A 19,806-nucleotide genomic window follows, 5' to 3' on the forward strand; every position below is an offset into this window, starting at 1 on the left:
CTCTGTGAAAACACAAAAGGGATAAACCAAACAACAAATTATCCACCAAAATCTCAAAAGGAGGCGGTAGGGCCACAGAGTGACATTATTGACTGATGCGCCGCTCTTGATTCTATCTTATGAGATGCTGTGTACTGACTGGAAGGTAAAATAACCGGGACTCTAGAGAGAAACAGGCAGTTTACACAGGAAGTGGTCAGGATGAACTCATAAAGCTCAACCTGAGACACAAGATGAATGGACCCTCCTGGAACGACTCCAGCCTGCTTATCCCTGCTGAAGTTGTGACCAATTTTGTGTACTGTGAATACAAGCATGTTGTAATCGAATACAGTATATGAAGTAAAAGGAGAAAACATTAGCTGTTTTCAACTCAATTCTGAAGTTTTTGAACTGCTCTAAGCTTTTGTTGGAAATGAAGTTATATACTGCCTACTCTAAGAAATCTAGCATTTCTTAGTTTTGATTCATTGTGAGCACACACTAGAGGAAAAAAATCAATATGAGAATAAAACAAAGAGAGCTATTCCTCTTCTCATTGATACCATTCTGATAAAGAAGTTCCTGTTTTCAGAATGGGACATTCTGAATAGGACATTGGAGAAGAAGATAAGAAAATTTTCTCTCAACCTACTGAATATAACCATTAACACCCAGAACGTTGTCTAATTCATTCCATTTTCTGAACTCATCTGATTCTCATGCTGCTAGTCTTCAAGGGATATATTCATTATAAGTTTCAAAGATTCTAGACTCTTTCCTCCATTGGGTTGGTCTAGGTCTAGACACAGATCAAGTTTGAAAAACCAAGACATAAAAATAATAAAAGTATCTTATGTGAGCAAGAAGTGAAAAGAACCAGAGGTTGTGTCAAACACAGACTTGCTACCCTTCTAGAGGTAGGACCAAGCCCCTGAAAATTCTGGGTTGAATGCATTCTCACCCAAACTTCCAACTCCAAACCGCACTGCTTAATTCATAATCCAGCCATCTGTTGTAGTGGGCTATCGCCAGTGACTTAATTTCTTTTGCATTTTAGCATCTGAAAATTTGCAGCAGCAACCATTTAATTGAAGAAAAGTTCTTTTCTTTTCTTAACGTCATTTACTTCACTAATAGCATTATAAACAGAGAAGTTCACAGATTTTAAAGAACAGAAAATTTTCATTAAGTCCTTCGATACAGAACATCTGGCAAAATCACCCCTGTCGATCAAAATACAGTGATGACGGAAGAAACTGGCTTTGTTTTTGAGAATGTCCTGTAATGAATCCCGAAAGACATGGTCGTGATGTACACATGCTTTGCATTTGGGGATGATCAGTGTGTAGAACAGTTTCATGAAGACCTTGTTTTTCAACAGACCTTTCTCAATAGCCATGACAGCACACACCATTAAATTTTACTATTGTTTCTGTGTCAAAACATGACTCTTTGAGTTATTTCCTTTTCTTTCTTCTTAAACAGTACCATATGACATGCTTATTCATGTCATGACTAATCTTTAACCTTTTGCCTTTTGAAATGTCTAACTTTATATGACCTAAAAGTTAGGCCTTGCTGATCACCCATGATGCTTCTTTTATGTACATGCATAATATAAAAATGTATATTTGAGTCATACTTTACAAACTATAAAACATGCTTAAATATGTTAATCTTTGGTGACTAAATGAATGACTACCAAGAGCCAGAACGCATAGTTTTAAAACTCTAAGGAAAGCATACTGAATTCAAGTTCCACCTCCTCAATTCACTAACTGTGAGCCAGGGCAGGTCATTTGATTCCTCTGAGCCCAAGTTTACTCATCTGTAAAATGGGGATAGTGAGACATACTTCACAAAGTTATAAGGATTAAGCGAGGTAATGTAGGTAAGGCACTAAGCACAGTGCTTGGCAGATGAGAAATGCTCTGTAAATTGTGAGTCTGATTACATGATTCGATCCTCAAGAGGTAAGTTATTAAACCCTTATGTTATGAGAGAACTGTGGCTCCAAAATTACAAGACGTGCGCAAGTCTTGTTACACCACTAGTACCTGGAGACCTGGGACCAAAACACTTGAGAGGTGACTCTGAACCTCATGCCTTTTCCTCTAAGAAAGGCTCCCTCTTGTCTTCCATTGTGAGTTAAATGCCCATTTTACAGCTGCTTCTCTTCTGGAGCTGCAATGTACCTGTGCTGTGACAGCGCTCCTGCTTCTGTGGTCTGTACCAGCCTGGCTGAAATGTCATCCCAGACCGTGTGAGTCTTCCTGCACTTTTGTTTTGCCATCTATAAACATGCAAGGTGCTTCACTTATTTTTACCATTTTCTGTTCATATTTGACTTTTAAGAAGGTTTGTTCGAGAATGTCAGCAGGCACGTGGCGTGGTGAGCCTAGCAATTTAAAATCTCCATGTCAATATTTATTTTCAGCCACTGGCAGAAATGACTCAGAAGAATGTATTACTTTTGATGGAACATACCCATTTCTCCATAATTTAGTGTGCTTCTGTGATAAGATTACCTGCAATCTTTGATTCCTCGAATATGTTTGTCAGCAGCAAACGTGGGCCCTCTGGATTGATAATGCTGGAAAAAGCTATTTTCTCTTTCTCTACACCATTCCTTCGTTTATGCCCCTGGGGTAATAAAGATGCAGAACGTGTCCTGGGATGTGCTTGGTCAACTCGGTGCCATTTGGAAATACATATTTCATTTGACAGCATTTATAAATCACATATTTTCCCCTCAGAATAACTTGCAGTGTGAAAATGCCTCCGTATGTTATAAGTGGGTCTCTCCGTTTTGGTGAGGGAGGTGGGAGTAGAAATATAGCCTAGGTTTCCTGACATGTTGAAGACAAGTATTGAGCAGGCACGGGTACAGGTTTAAAATGGTATCTGTTCAGGTTCATTTTAAGTAATTCTCTAATGTTTTCTGTACTGCTAAAATTAAAGAGGTGATTTTGACACAAAATACGACATTAGTAAGAATTAAATCACTCTTCACAAAGACTATTAATAAGTCAGTATGGCTGAAACACAGCTTCACATCTTGAATCCAGATAGATGTAAGCTCTTCCCTTGCAGCAAAGAAGCACACTATTTTTAAATTCCCTCCTGGATTCCAAGGACACAGACCGGATGGAGAAGCTTGATTGCAACTTCTTCCAATCCCAAAACTCCTTTCCTTAAACATATCCCCCTTTGTCCTGAGCCTTTGAGCAAGCAGGAGAAAAGGCTCCTTGTTTTGCAGTTTCCACAGGAATAAATGGATGTTATTCCACTGGGAACAAGAGCTCGGAGGCCTGGGCAGTAAGAAAGGAGCAGAGCTGCCACCCAAGGCACTGTCAGGCCCGGGAGGCCTGGACCATATTCTCCTCTTGGGAGCTCACAGAAGCCTCCAGAGGTCAGCATTCACCCTCACCTTACGTGTGAGGACTGAAATGCCCTGCTGGGCCTCAGGGCACAGAAGTGGAGCAGGGATGCTGTGCTGCCTGCCACGGATGCTTCTGCACACGTCTTACTACGCTGCATTCAGACTAGTTTGAATTAGCACAGGGAACTATAGTCAATACCTTGTAACAGCCTATAATGAAAAAGAATATGACAAGGAATATGTATATATATACACACACAACTGAATCACTATGCTGTACACCAGAAGTTAACACGACATTGTAAAGTGACTATATTTCAATAAAAATAAATAAAATAAAGTAAAGTAAAGTAAAATAAAAAGAACTAGTCTGAGAGAAGTAAAGGCCAGGTAGCAATTTGTAAACTTTACTAGAAACATTTGTTCATCACGCTAAGGGAAATTACAGGAGGAAAAATTGAACTCTTTTCAAGCATATATTTGAAAAATTCTTAAAAAAAAACAGGACAATCCTTTATATTTATTCATTTTCTTTCCTTCAAGCTTCTATGATCATTCAACTATTATGACAAGTCAAGATGAAAGGATTAGAGGAGATACTGTAATTATGTGATGTCTTTTTTAAAGTGTTTTTTTTTTATTGTGGGAAAATATGCGTAGCATAAATTTTACCATTTTAACCATTTTAAATGTACAGTTTGGTGGCATTAGGTATTTTCACAGTGATGTGTAACTATCACCACCATCCATCTTGAGAAATTTTCCGTCATCCCAAACTGAAATTCTGTCACTAAACACCAGCTCCTCATTCCATTCTCCCTGCCAGCTCTCAGTAATCACTGTTCTGCTTTCTGATTCTGTGAGTCTGACTGCTCTAGGTACTTCATGTATGTGGTCATACAATATTTGTCTTTTTGTGTCTGACTTATTTCACTTAGCATAATGTCTTCAAGGTTCATCTATGTCATAGCCTGTGTCAGAATTTTATTCCTAGGGGGAGGCTATAGCTCAGTGGTAGAGCGCATGCTTAGCATGCACAAGGTCCTGGGTTCAATCCCCAGTACCTCCATTGAATAAATAGGTGAATAAATAAACCTACTCCCCCCAAAGAAAACTTTTTTAAAAGGATACCATCTAAAAAAAAAACAACAGAATTTTATTTCTTGTAAAGGTTGAGTAATATGCCATTGTACGTGTATACCACATTTTGGATCTTTTTTTTTTTAATGAGATTTTTTTTTTAAATCAGACATTTACAAAGATAGAAGTTTGGCACATCTATTATGGTGTTTGTTTTTTTTTTAAGATTTGCTTTCTATATTTGCCTCCTCCTCCTTTCTTTGCTTCTATTTGACTCTGTATTTCTTTCTAACACCCATGTTTCCTTCCCTCCACTCCTCCCATTTCTCCTTTCCTCCTTCCCTTATAAACTCATCATTTTGTCTACATGCTAATATTAGGGTTATTATATGCCAAGTAAATACTTTCTTATGGGTATTTTTTTAAATGAGGATAAACTCATGTTTATCTCATCTTAATTTTTTTAACCATTTTAGATACTTTTAATAATGATGGTCCTCATATCATTAAATTATTAGATAGATGTAGTGTAGATGAAATATAGTCCTAGCTCTCTGCACTAACTACTGAGCAGGCTACTTCTCTCCTCTAGTTTCAGCTTTCTAATACATAAATTCAGTTGTACTTTGTGATCTTTGAAGCCCCAACATTTAATGATTTATGAATATCAGTCACTTGGAGGAACTTTTGGGGAAGACACATATTGATTTATTTGGTAAATAATTACCTGCTATATGAGAGACATTTACAAAGACAGAAGTTCAGCACATTTATTATGGTGAGTTTTTTTTTTTTAAGATTTGCTTTCTATATCATTGTTTTTTTCCTCATCTTTAAATTTGTAGCTAGTTGCTTTCCACAAATCCCTCTAAACGTACTTTGCTTCATCCCACTATCAAAACAATCATTTCTACTAATTAATCTTAGCTTACTCAATTTTCAAAAAGAAAAATGGTGAATAACACCAAAACAAATCCACATTTGAGAATGAAGCCCCTTGTAACAATGCTGGTTTTGTTAAACAACCAAGACCTCATTATCTGTAGTGCTGGTATGTGTCTTACCCATGCTCAGTTTATAAAAACACACATCCACACAAATCTTCATCTGCAGCTTCATTTCTCTGTTTAACACAGCCAAACCCAGACCAAAATGGTCCATTTCCAACATTGCTAGATTTTTTCCTTTATTCTCTTCTCTCTAGATAACAGCGTCCCTCTTGTTATATAATACCTCCTTTTACCAGAACAAGAAAGGATTTGGTGCCAGTTACTTAAACCAGTCAGTATGTAGGTCTGAAGTATGGTTTTTCCTCTGAGATGAATCCCTGCTCTACAGGCAGGATTAAGTTATTGAGCTGTAGTTTCTGGAGGTCTGGTAGGTTTTCAGAATCTGTTGAGGGAAAGGAATTTACATCCTCTTGGCATTCTTTTAGGACCTGAAGCCCATTCTGGGTAATATAAGACACTTAAAAAATTTCTTCCTTCTCTCTCCTGTGAGATTAAGTCCCATCTCCTCAGTTCCAGTTTAACCCCTGCCTGCCTTCTGGCTCAACTCACGGATGTGTTGTGTGCTCTTTTGATATTAGTTTAGTTTGTACCAAGATATCTTCAGCCCATCATCCCTTGCTAGAAGTCTAGATCTTATTCCTATGACTTCTGTCTTGCTTGTTTATTGCCACTACAGGCGGTGAGTTATCTGACCATTGGGTAGAAGGAATGCAGCTTCCTAATGAATATGGGTATTTATTGCATTTTGAATCCTGACTTTTGGATATTATGCTAGATTTGCGAACAGATTTCATTAAAAAGCAACTCAGGTGTGAAACTTACCTTGCCTAAATGTTGATTAAGATTTCAGGTCAGGTTAATGATTTAATGTAATGGTTGAGCCAGCACTTTTTCAATAGAGTCCTGAGTTTAAATTAAAAAGGAAATTATAACAATGACTATTATTTAGCTCCTTTTTAATTTGGAGTTTTAGATACCAGTTGTTTATTTTGTCAAAAGCACAAACTATTTCTCCAAGATCATATCAGTCCAGTTCTAAAAACAGTACATTGCTATCTTTCACACTTCATGCAGTGTGAGAGATAAGGTCTGTGCTGTTGTATAAATTTGAATGAAAACTGCTAAGGCCAGCAAGCGGGCCACTTGCTCTGGGCTGATATGTTTGCATTGATACAGATGCATTTTCTTACCTGTTTGTCTTAGAGTCAGATAGCCCCTTTTGGGAGACAGTTGGATGTGATTAGTAGTTTGTGTAGAAATTAGCTGGTGACTTCAAAAACAACACATTTTAAACAACTGAACTACATATTGAGTTCAAGGACCAGCCATCACTGCAGGCCCTTCACACGTGCTTAGCTGAGCATCTATTTTGTGCCAGATAAGAGGCAGTGAGCATGAGTTAAAGCACAGGCTCTGAGTCAAGGTTCTTGGGTTAGGGTCTTACCTCTAGACCCCTGCTGTGAGCTCTTGGTCAATACCAGCCTCATGAGGCTTTCATAAAGAAACAAATCAATGCACAAAAAGTGTTTAAAACAGTGTCTGGCATATGACAAACACTCCATAAATGTAATTTGTTTATAAGTGACACACTAGCACTGTGGTGTAGTCTAGAGTATAAACCCAGTTAACTGCTCTCAAAGGACTTGTACAACACAGTTAAAGTGACAGCATCAACATGAACGAAATAATTATGGGCAAATCATAGAATCTTAGTTTTGAAAGGGATCTTCCCCTAGTGGAACTTACCATCTAAGATGTCTAGAGCATCCTCAGTAGATGGCCTCCCATAACACAGCGTATCAATAGGGGTTAAAATGTATGCTACTGGCCATAGCTCTCCAGCCCATGTGTGGAAGCATGCTGGTTATGTGTTACATGTGTGCTAATAACTTGGTCCTTCATCCCACAGGGTCTGCCTCTTATCTTTATCTCTAAGGTGTTGTACACATTTGAGATTCATCTACGTGGTTGCAGGTATCAGTAATTTATTTCTTGTTACTACTGAGTAGTATTCTAGTGTATGAATACACCACAATTTGCTTCTCCATTTACCTGCTTGTATCAGGTTATTCACATGTCAGTGCTGGTAGGAATAAAATCCGCTATGAACATTCTTGTGCAAGCTTTGTGTGGACACATCATTTTCATTTCTTTTGGGAAAATACCTAAGAATATAATTGCTAGATCATACGTTTAGACTTAACTATATAAGAAACTGCAAACTATTTTCCAAAGTGGTACACCACTTCACGGCAATGAATGGGAGTTCTGGTTTCTCCACACTCTCCCCAACACATAATATTATCAGTGTTTTTAATTTTAGCCATTCCAGTGAATGTGAAATGGTATCTCACAGTGATTTTAATTTGCATTTCCGTAATGATGAATTATGTTGAACATCTTTTGATGTGCCTACTGGCCATTTGTAAATCCTCTTTTGATGTGCCTGCCAGATCATTTGCCCATTTTCTAATCAAACTGTTTACATTGGGTTCTTTACATATTCTGATTACAAGCCTTTTTTCAGATTTATTTTTCACAAATATTTTCTCCCAGTCTTGTCTATTCTCAATGTTATCCTTTAAAGAACAGATACTTTTAATGTTGACAGTCTGATTTATCTATTTTTTATGGTTAGCACTTTTTGTGTCTGTCTAAAACCTGCTGATTCTAATTTTGTGAAGGTATTTTCTTGTTTTCTTCTAGAAGCTTTGTAGATTTGCTTTTGCATTTTAGTATATTTCATCTCAAATTTTTATATGAGGTAGGTATTGAGGCTCATTTTTAGTAATATGTTTATCTGTTTGTTCCAGGGTTACTACAGAAAAGACTGTCTTCTCCTCTTTTGAATTATCTTGGTATCTTTGTCAAAAATCAATTGACCACACATGAATAGGTCAATTGCTGGGCTCTCTCTTCTGTTTCAATGATCAATTTTCTATCTTTATACCATTTTTATACCACCTTGATTATTATAGCTTAAAATCCATAAGTGTAAGCTGTCAACTTTGTTCTTCTTTTTCAAGATTAATTAGCTATTCTAGGTCCTTTGTATTTCTTTATAAATTTTAAATCAATTTGTCAAAAAAAAAAAAGGCTGCTGGCATTTTGATTGAGATGGCCTCGACTCCCTAGATCACCTGGGAAGGACTGACATCTTAATAATGTTTAGCCTTCCCATTTATGTATTTAATTCAATCTTCTTTAGTTTCTCTCTGCAAGGTCTGTTTTAAGTGTATAGGCCTTACACAAATTTTGTTAAATTAATCTATAAATATTTTCTTTTTTTTTCTTTTGAAAGAATACTTAAAAAATTTCAATTTCCAATGATTCTTGGCTAATATATAGAAATACTGATTTCATATCCTGTCACCCTGCGACCTTGGTGAACTCATTTATTAGTTCTAGTATTTTTGTGGTCGGGGGCAGGTAGATTCCTAAGGATTTTTCTACGTAGACTAGTACTTCTCTCTCAATGAAAACAGATTTATCTCTTCGTTTTCAATATGTAAGCCTTTTATTTGCTTTTTCTTACCTCAGTACACTAGGACCTCCAGTACGATGCTGAATAGAAGGGGTTACAGCTGACATCTTTGTTTTCTTCCTGTTCTTAGAAAAGTGTTCAGCCTTTCACTTGATAGTAAAACTACGGTGTTAGCTGTTGCTTTTTTGTAAAGTTCTTTATCAGGTTGAAGAAGTACCTTTCCCTTCCAAATCCTTTTAAAATTACATTATAGGATGTTGTATTTTGTTCATTTTTTTCCTGCATCTTTCGGGCACTGTGTTGTTTATAATATTTCCTTATTATCTTTCCAATATCTGTGGGTTCTATAATGACACTGTCTTTCCTGATACTGATAATATGTTTTGTCTCTTTTTATTGATAAATCTAATTAGGCTCTTATTAATTTTATTAATGTTTTTAAAGAGATGACTCTTAGAAGTCAGGGATGAGCAGAATCTTCCCTCCTAGCTTTAGTTTGGAAACAGGAAAATGAAAGAGGTGGTTTGGTTTGTTTATTTTTACTTTCGTTTTTGTTTTTTAAAGTCTAACTTCAGAAATGTAATTAGGGATGGCTTTGGGCAGCCATAGCTTTTAAAAATTGTGATAAAATACACGTACCATAAAATGCACCATCTTAACCGTTTTTTAGTGTACAGCATGGTAGTTTTAACTGTATTCACACTGTATAATCAATTTTCAGAACTCTTTCACCTTGCAAAACTAGAACCATTAAACAGTGACTCCCCACTCACCCTTCCTCCTACCCCTGCCCAGGCCCCTGACAACCCCCCTTCTACTTTCTGTCTCTATGAATTTGACAACTCTAGATATTTCACATTAGTGGAATCATACAGTACTTGTCTTTTTGCCTGGCTTTTTTCACTTAGCATAATATTCTTAAGGATCATCCATATTGTAGCACATGTCAGAATTTCCTTCCTTTTTAAGGCTGAATAAAAATCTCTTGTATGTATTTTGTTTATCCATTTATTTGTCAGTGAATACATACTTGCCTCCACCTTTTGGCTATTGTGTATGCAAGTATCTGTTTGAGTCCTTGCTTTCACTTCTTTCGGGTATATACCCAGAAGTAGAATTGCTAGATCACAGGTTGATCCTTTTTAAATTTTGAGAAACTGCCATACTACTTTCCACAGCAGATGCATGATTTTACATTCCTACCAACAGAGGACAGGGGTTCTAATTTCTCCACCCTCTTTCCAATACTTATTTTTTCTTTTTTTGGTAGTAGCCATCCAAATGAGTGGAAGGTAGGAAATTGAAGTTTAAGTCACTACATTTATTTTCCCAATCCTCACATAAGCCAACTATTAGAGAGGCTTATTATGGAAGGGATTCCAGTCGTAGGTGGAAGCCTGAACATTGATAAAGTCTAATAATAGAATATGAGTTCTCCCCTTCCTAATAATTTGAAAATGATCTATATTTGTTTCTATCAATCTGTGGCTTTAAACGCTTTGCAGAAAGAATGCAACTACCTCTTTGAGGCTTCCTTTTGGAGGAAGAAAAGTGTAGTTTTCTTCCTTTAATTCCAGTCCGTTTTAACCATATATCACCCAAGAGATGTCATGTTGTACACAAACTGTCACTACTTAGAATCACATAAAAAGGAAAGCCAATACAAATCTGTTTTGAGAAATGTAACATGTATTTTTATATTACGTTTTCATATAAAAGGCAATTTTCGTTGTGTGATACTACTGGGTTCCCTTCCTCATGGCTGTATCTTCACTCCCCAGCACTTAAATTCTATAGGTGTTCTAAACTAAGTACACTCTTGAATGTTCACAGAATATATTTAAGGGAAATAGTGCATTTGCAGCAAACTAAATGTAATTTGTGTTTTATGGTTTAGATTCAGAGTAAATTTGATGACAGGGTAAACAGGCAAGGCTTAGCTTTTATACTTATATTTACTAAGATCTAAGTGAGACAGTGCCTTTTGAAACCCTCAAGAGAAGTGCAGCTAAAATACAAAGAATGATGATGAATGCAGCAAAATCAGAACACTATGGAACTAAATCACTTTTTCTTTAATTCAAAAAGTTGGAAAAATATCATTAGCTTGGTTTTTCTTACTGAATTCCTCAGAAAGCACATGATAGAAAGCAACGTTGGGGAAAATCATCTTTTAGGTATTCAATAAGAAAGCATTAGACAAATAAATGAGGGCATTAATCTGTGTTCCTTTATTTGCAAGTTTTTGACTTATAGGAAACTGTCTTGACATTAACAGAACACATGCAGAAAATTGTGGCCAGAGTATTAAATGTAAAGAATATAAAGCTGACCCTCTGTATCTGAGGGTTCCCTATCACCAGAAGCAACCAACCACAAAGTTCCAAAAAGCAAAGCTATTTACATAGCATTTACATTGTATTTATAACTATTTACACAACATCTACATTGGATTAGGTATTATAAGTCATCTAGAGATGACAAAGTGTACAGGAGGTTGTGCATAGGTCATATGCAAATACTGTGTCATTTTGTGTAAGCGACTTGAGCATCCAGTCCTAAAACCAATCTCCCACAAATACCAAGGGATGACTATACCTGATCTTTGTCCCCCATTGCTTGCACAGAGCTTCAAAAACCCTTTGAATTTCCTGACTGATATTTGAGTGTCTTTTTTTATGCTAATGAGGTGACTCTTGGTGGGCCCTTTGATACTTTCAAGGGAGGGGCTGGTCACATCAGAAAGACCGAGTACCTGTTTAGAGTGTTGGAACTTCCAGCCCTCTCCCCATTCCCAACCTCCAGGGGAGAGGGAATGGAGATAGAGCTTAATAATGGCCAATAATTTAGTCAATCATGCCTGCATAATGAGATTCCATATAAAACTCTGGACACCAAGCTCAGTGGAGCTTTTTGGTTGGTGAACTTAATGATGTTCTGGGAGAGTGGTGTGCCCAGACTCCATGGGGACAGAAGCGCCTGTACTCAGGATTTTCCTAGACCTTACCCTATGTATCTCTTCATCTGGCTGTTCATTTGTATCCTTTATAATTAAATGGTAACTGTGAATATAGTTTTCTTGAGTTCTGTGAGTTGTTCTAGCAAATTATCAAACCTGAGGGGGCTGTGAGAAGTCTCGACTTTGTAGTTGTTCAAGCAGAAACATAGGTGGCTTGGAAACACTTGAAATTTGTAGCTGGCATTTGAAGTGGGGCAGTCTTGTGAGACTGGGCCCTTAACTTATGAAGTCTTTGCTAACTCTGGGTAGTGTTAGAATTAAATTGAATTGTAGGACACCCAGTTGCTGTCAGAAAGTTAGTGTCAGAACATACAAAGAAAATCAGGAGAAATCCAATGCCTCTTGGGTCTGCAGAGAAGGTTTTCTGATATGGACCAATGAAAAATGTTTAAACGTAACACTAGGAATCACGGATTTTATGAGACAGCTATATATAGCAGAAAGTGCACTAAATGTAGCTTTTAATAACTGTGTAACCTTGGAAAAAATCACTTGACCTTGAAGATTCTCAGTTTCCATATCTTTTAAAATGAGGATACTGATACTTACCTTTAAAAGTTAGTTTTCTGTGTCAACTTGGCTGCACCATGGTGCCAGATATTTGGTCAAACATTCTGGATGTTTCTATGAGGCTGTTTTGAATGAGATTTACATTTAAATTGGTGGACCCTGAGTGAAGCAGACTGCCCTCCATAACATGGGTGAGCCTCATCCAATCAGTTAAAGGCCTGGCTAGAACAAAAGGAAGAGGAAATTCTGCCAGCAGACTTTTTTGGACTTCAACTGCAACATCTGTTGGATCTTCACATGGGGCTCCTAACTGCTGGCCCATGTAGCAGACTTTAGACTTGCCAGCCTCTGTAATTGTGTGGGCCAATCCCTTAAAATAATCTCTATCTATCCATATCTATGTCTATCTATCTACACACACACGTACATATAGAGTGTGTATGTATATATATATGTACATGCTTTGAGGTTAACAAAGTAGTTTCACAGACATTATCTTATTTAATTTTCATAACCACCAGGTGAGGCAGTGTATTTAGTCAAGGTTCTCCAGAGAAACAGAACCAATAGGATGTCTACATATGTGACTGTGTACATATACATATGTATATATACACATGTGTGCATATGTACATATGTAGGTATGTATGTGTGCACACTCACATGTGTAGACATCCTGTTCATTCAGTTTCTTGAAGGAGCCTTGAGACCACCACCTCACTTGGTTGTTATGAGGATTAGATAAGGTAGTAGATGTGAAACTACTTTGTGAACTTCAAAGTATTATAAAACATAAGGATGGTTAAGTCTGCCTAATACATGTGATGTGTACTGACCTTTGTGTTAAGGCTTTTAGAGACATATAAATTAATGTCTAAAAATGTGATCTCAGATCAATGTTATAGATAAATGGATTTGAAATATCACAGAAGAAGCAACAAATAGGAAGACAGCTTTCTGGACTTCTGTTCTGGGCTGGTATAGCATCTGTGGCCATAGAGTAGAAAGTCTGTGCAGACAGGAAGCCACACAGCTTGGCTGGCTTAGTTCAATGTACATACCCAGCATCTAGCCCAGTGTTTTGCATAGTCATTGTCCAGATAATTTCTGAAGAATAAGTGACTTTTATCTATGTGGTCACCCAAAAAGTACATTTTGTGAGTGACTCAGTGGAAAGAGTTAAATACCTCTGAGTTAACATTAAGCACCTTAGCTCTAGCATGGAGGGCTGGAAAGTACGTATGTGTTGAATCTGGTCATGGCTCAGAAGAGTTACGTGTCAATTAATCATGGTCTCTATGCTGGAGTCATAGTCTGGCTGGAGGTAGGCCAAAGCCACGAGCTCAGGGTACCTCAGTGAATAAATCCACAACCAGACCTCACTCTCTGAAACTAGTGCCTTTGCTTCCTTGGACCTCTGCTGATTGTCACATAATAGCAAGATGCAAATATAGCTCGGAGGAATAAATACTTTTAAACTCCAGAACAGTAACTGGAATACAAACACTACCCAGTGTCACCTGTCAATTCAGATCTCTAGATGGCATTTCTTGTAGCAGTCAATGACCAGTCTGGATTGCACTAGCATGCTTCCCAGCTTTATGGATTGTGGTTTATGTGGGCAGATATTTTGAGACTCGGCTGTGGAAGAGTATGGTTGCTTTCAAAACATTCTAGGCAAAAGCCTCGGTCTGTGAAAGGAGACCAGACTTCTAGTCTTGTTGATATTTTGGGAAGTATGTCATCATAATGATATTTCCAGGCTGCTCTGGATATGGCCAGTAAGGGAGAGGCCATCAAGACAGCCTGCCTTAAATTAAAACAACAGTGGGACACTATTTTCCACTTATAAAATTGGGGGAAAATTTTTAAATAATACCCAGTATTACAGAGAATATATCCCTATTTGCCCCCTCCCAAAATCCTAAAAACATGCATATCCTTTGATCCTACAGTTCCAACTCTAAGGATGTATTCAAAGAAGATAATCTTATCTCTGCAATGATTGATTCATTAGTGTATGTTAAACACAGTGTTGTTTATAATAGTGACAAATTAGAAATCAATGTAATGTCTGGCAGTAGTGAATTGCCTAAAGGAATTTTGCTACAACCATATGAAGGAATAGTATACAACCGTTAAAATAAGGCTGTAGAAGAATATATAATGACATGAGAATTTGTTCATAATCTATTGTTGAGTTAGAAAACAGTTTGCAAACTCTATGTATAAAATAAGTCTGTTTTTATTTAAAAATCAAGCAAAAGAATAATCTGTATATGTGCATAGAAAAGAAGGCTAGAAGACTACACATCACATTATTAATAACAATTATCTTTGGGTGGTGATTTTTATAGGTGATTTCTACCATCTTTATGCTCCCCCTAGCAAATTTTCTATAATAAATATTACAACAATTGTCGGGGCAGGAAGGTAGCTTTAAACATTTCAAACAAAATAAGCAGCAAATAAAAACCCTATGATGAATTAGGATTGACTATTAATAGAGAAGCAAGTACATTTTCTAGAGCTATGATTAAACCCTGGCACATTCTAGGGCTCTGCATTCTAAAGCAGTTAGTTCAAAATAATTTATATGAGGCCTGATGGCACAGAAGGGTTTTAAAATTTTTTGCTGTTTTCATTTAATATGAAGTATTTTCTACCCACACTATACTAAGCCTTCTACAGCATTAAGTCCAGGAACTGAAGCAAGGAGGCGGCCTGACACATTCATACAAAGGTTAGCACACAGATGCCACCTTGGAAAGGGGAGGCTCCAGCCCTTCAGCCAGCACTCCATGGCCACTGAAGTCTAAAACTGTGTCTATGGAAAAACAAACAAAGAGCTCATGGCCTAGATCCACAATAGGCAGGGGCATCACAGGGCACTGAGGGGAAGTTAGAGATGTCTGAGGTAAATCCTTAACTCGGGGGGTGATGTCACCCATGACGGCAACCAGCCTTGGCTATAAGTGTCCTTTAGTGTCCCTGACAGACTGGATTGGAGGGACCATCTTGTCTATTCGTGTAAACCATCTTCCCCTAATTGATGCAGCTGGCTGAGTAGTGGATTTGAAATTTTTAAAAGACTGATGGTGAAAGTGGCTGCATGGTAGAGAGTTTATTCTGAATGAGTGCCCATCATGTGAAATGTGACACTTTTCCCTGTCTGTCTCTAGCTGTTCCAGAACCATAAAAGATAAAGAGCCAAGAATATATTTATTTTGCCCACAAATGAATAAGCCAAAGGTCCAGACAAAATTAGGCTTAAACTTTAAATCCAAAAGGGTACCATTAGTGGTAGGACAAGGGAGAAAGTTCCAGACTAACTTAAAGCCACTCTCAGCAAATTCCCCCTGTAGCTGATTCAGCCTTGCCCAGATGGGTGTTTTGAATTACACAAAATCCAGAATACTCTAGAAAAGCACCAGTGGCTAGCAGTGTAAGCATATAAATTTCAGGGTGACAACTCCAAGGAATATGTATTCTTGATAGTCTTCCATAGTCCTTTAAAAATCAATAGTGAATCCAAGTTAACTCACCCTTACGAATCACTATTATGTCTATTCTCAGAATTTAAAAATGGAAGATTGCAAAGCATTTCACAACAGAGATTCTCCAGGTACTCCCCAGCCCACCTTCCTTCCAGGAATGCAAATGGACAGGTCACAGAACACACAAGCCATTAGCCTGACTGACTCACCTTGATGTTGCTGATCCTCCGGAAGCTTCAGTCTACAGGTGTGCAAACTGTTGACCAGGTGGCTGCTGCCTTTTCTTTGTATAGCAGACATGGTACTGGCAGTACGACTGTGGCTTCAGTATCACTAGAATATTTCCTTCCCTCGGCCAATCACCTAAAATGGTCTTCATACGACACCCAGAAGCATCTAGGTACAAGCAGATCTCGTCCTTGCATGTAAAAACATTCACTTCTCTAATAAACTTCCAAGTGTTTACTAGTCATGACTCTTGAAATTCAAGTTATTTACCAACTTGTAACTTCTCCTACATATGAAGATGACAATTCATTTGGAGAAAAACACAACTTAATTCTTCTTTCATTTCAAAACACATTGAAATAGTATAAAATCCTTATATACCACTTAATAGTATAAAATCCTGCAAAATAACTTATACCACTTAATAGTATAAAATCCTGCAAAATAACTATGTCTAACAGATGACAGTTTTGCAGTTGTTGACTCCTTCTGCTGGCATGAAATCTCGTGCCGTGAGTATTTATAGAGATGATTGCTAGAGTAACACATACACAAAGGAAAAAAGTGCTCCTGAGTTAAATCAAGTGATTTCTAAGCCTGGTCTGAGTTACCCTCTGTGACAGCTGAAAGTGAACAGTTCTTAAGGGAGGCTGGAAGGGGGAGGAGCCGAGTGGGCTAGGCTGATTAGCATAAAGAAGCAGGCAAGAAATGACATTGGAGTTGCTTTGAATAATAGTGACCAAAGCAGAGATTCTAAAAAGATACCCTGACGTTGCAGTAATCACATATCTGACTTCTGCTGCTTTGTTTATAATTAAAACAAAAGCTCGAAGCAGGAGTTTATTTGACATGGATATTCACTTGTACGTGCAAAATCTAAAGGAACTGGTAATGAGCTCATGGAAATGTACTGCTGGAACTTTCAATTTCTGTAAACACCTCTGAGTCTTCAGAAGGGGGCAGTTTTAGAGCAGCCTGCCTGCCAAGGCAACTATTTGGAGTTCTGAAAGAAAAATAAACACACAAAACATTATCTTTCCAGAGATCTATCTCTGTTTCCCCTTAGATTCTTTATTGCTACTTCTAAGTCATAAGACAAAGCTATTTCCGGTGTTTTCTTGTGCAGAAATAGCATATTTCACTGAAATATTGAAAATAATTTATATTTCATTGAAACAATAGCATATTTCATTGATGTTTAAAAACAAACCCCAAAGACCTTTCATTGCACTGGGAAGCCTGCTACCTCTGACGTTGTAATGAATGCTGGATGCTGGTGGATCCTGTCCTTCACAATCCACGGCTCTTTATAGACTCAGAAGTGAGGTGGTGGGCAAGGACAAAGGAGAAAGGCAGAGCTGTTTAGCCTCAAAGTCTGGATCCTGCAGCTTCCTGTGCACATTTGGAAATCGGTGCTTAAACTTGACACCCTAACTGGACGGTTACCACCTAGCCAGATCCGGATAGGCGTCTTCTACTCTGAGGCAGCGAACAGTTCCTAAAGCCTACTCTGAGCTGTGAAAACTCTTACAAAGTGTATGACTGCTCTTTCATCATTCTTACGACTTTTACTAAAGTGCTCTTACCATAATCCATTGCAGTCTTAGGTCCCACAGAATTTAACAGGTCACAGAAGTGTTTAGCTGCTTTGAAAGAGATTCCTGTTACAGAGAACCGTGGTTTCTGCTCTAGGTGGCTGGTATTTATCTCCTGCTTCACAATGGTCATGGTAGGAGGCTGAGGTATTTTATTCCTGGATGACATAAAGCTGCCAATATTCTATCAAGTTGTGGTCCTCACTAAGCCTATTGTTACATAGATCAGTCACATACCCCAGAAAACTATAAGCCAGCCCTTGAGAGAAAATAATTTTTTAATGTTTTATAATGAGAAATTTATATTTTATGATTAGAAAACTCTGAATTCTAATCATAAAATATTGATTTTATCATCTAAATGCCCTAAGTTTATAGGAGGATTTTCTTTTTTCAAAAGAACCGTGTTTAAAAAGCATCCTACATTACATATGCATCGTACATTAGCTCACACGTGAGTTACCTGCCTTGTTTCAAAAGTATGTATGATATCTGGTCAACAAGTGTCTGTACTCTTGGAAGGTCCTTAGACTGTTGAATGACAAGTATTATATAAATACAAAGCGGTAGTATTGCATGTGTCACCCTCATTCCCAGAGCCTAAGATAAAAGACCCTTAACAGAATGCAAACACGGCAAGAATGAGGCCCTGGGCTGAGCCCAAAGCACTGCAGGAATTAAGTGGTCTTTGCAATTCAAGGCTGGTGAGGTAGTGTTAAGACTTTAGATTTTCTATTGATTTTAAATAACAGATCCCTTGCTCCTTTACTTCAGCCAACAGTAGATTTTTTTTTTTTTTCCAAATCACTCTTCCTTCCACCAAAGACCCTGTAGGTGAGAATGCTGAGTTTCAGGATTTCACAGTGGCTTATGCAACACATATATCATAAAGCACCATCAAGGCAGGATTTTGAAGCTGTTCAGAGTTGTGTTACTCTAAGTTGCTGTATGTTTCTAGTTCAAAGAGTTTCCCATGGGGGCTGGACTCTAATGATTGCTATTTGTAGAAACATAAGAGATGCAAATGGTTGTATCAGAGATGTTTTACTTGGGTACTTGCTCCTGTCCTTAGATTCAGGAGGCTACACTGGCACAGCACCTTATCAGAGATGCTCTCTATACTGAAATTGCTACCATTCAATGCCATCACTTGAGTCTTGGTTATCGGAAATGTGGCCACATTCCATAAACAATTGGCCCTTTCACGGATGAGCCTCAGATTTGGCTGCCATAGGGCTCCCTCTGGAGGTCAGCAGAGTCCAAGATCAGTTAGTAAAACAGTCTTGGCCTCAGAATAAACCCACGTCTTTTCATCCAGCACCCACAAAAATGAGGTCTTGTATTTATGAGCTTAGAAAATGATTATCTGTATCTGAGATGGTAGAAAAATTACGTGATTGTAAGTGAAATTTGATCATTGCTGTGTGCTGATATTTAATCTCTGTAGCTTTACATTTTTCTGTCTTTACTGAAGCTTTTAGCCAAAGTGAAAACACAATAAAATAAAACTAGAGGTCAGAAAAATACGGAGTTTTATTTTGTTTGTTTTAAACCCAGACTACAGTGGTTCTGGTTCCATAATGTCCACCATCTGGGTAAGATCAAATGCTCCTACAGAGTCTGAATTCCATCTAAAAGTATTTGAAGTACACAGACATCAGGGTCAATGGATTTGCAGCAGAACTGAACTCTTTGAAGGTAAATACTCAGTAACTGGGATCATTTCCAAAATAAAGCAGATTAGCTTGCACCAGATCAAACGTTTGTTACTTCATTTGAATTTACATTTACAGGAATAAAATAATAACCAAACTATATTCCCTGTCTCTTTCTTCCATCCTTCTTTCCTTCCTTCCTTCATTCCTATTCTCTCTTTTTTTCTCAATTTCTTTTTTCATTTATTTATTTTATGTTAGGTGAAGTATAATATAATTTAATTAATTTATTTATTTATTCTGTATCTGGAATTTGCTTTAAAATAATTTAAGTGAGAAAGATATGGGGTTATAGGAGAAATAA

The 19,806-nt window shown here is 37.5% G+C and overlaps 2 protein-coding genes across 10 annotated transcripts in view; one reads left to right on the forward strand and one right to left on the reverse strand.

The window, feature by feature from the left end:
• RANBP3L (RAN binding protein 3 like) overlaps positions 1 to 16,937 on the reverse strand; it is a 67,895-nt gene extending 50,958 nt beyond the window's left edge. Inside the window, exon 1 of one of the 2 annotated variants that reach the window (XM_032471027.1) lies at positions 16,174 to 16,937. In XM_032471027.1, coding sequence (XP_032326918.1) covers positions 16,174 to 16,264 — 91 coding nt within the window. In that variant the 5' untranslated portion in view covers positions 16,265 to 16,937. The remainder of the gene's footprint in view (positions 1 to 16,173) is intronic. The other variant, XM_014559681.2, reaches the window with a different exon arrangement.
• LOC116660797 overlaps positions 1 to 19,806 on the forward strand; it is a 188,107-nt gene that overhangs the window by 37,589 nt on the left and 130,712 nt on the right. The window contains exon 5 of one of the 8 annotated variants that reach the window (XM_032471049.1): positions 2,150 to 2,580. The exons of the other annotated variants lie outside the window; for them this stretch is intronic. Within the exon in view, the coding sequence (XP_032326940.1) occupies positions 2,150 to 2,523 (374 nt within the window). The 3' untranslated portion in view covers positions 2,524 to 2,580. Of the gene's footprint in view, positions 1 to 2,149; positions 2,581 to 19,806 lie in introns of those variants that run through there. 8 annotated transcript variants of the gene reach the window in all.

Source organism: Camelus ferus, chromosome 3 (genome assembly GCF_009834535.1).
Source record: "Camelus ferus isolate YT-003-E chromosome 3, BCGSAC_Cfer_1.0, whole genome shotgun sequence".
In the NCBI taxonomy this organism is placed as follows: domain Eukaryota; kingdom Metazoa; phylum Chordata; class Mammalia; order Artiodactyla; family Camelidae; genus Camelus; species Camelus ferus.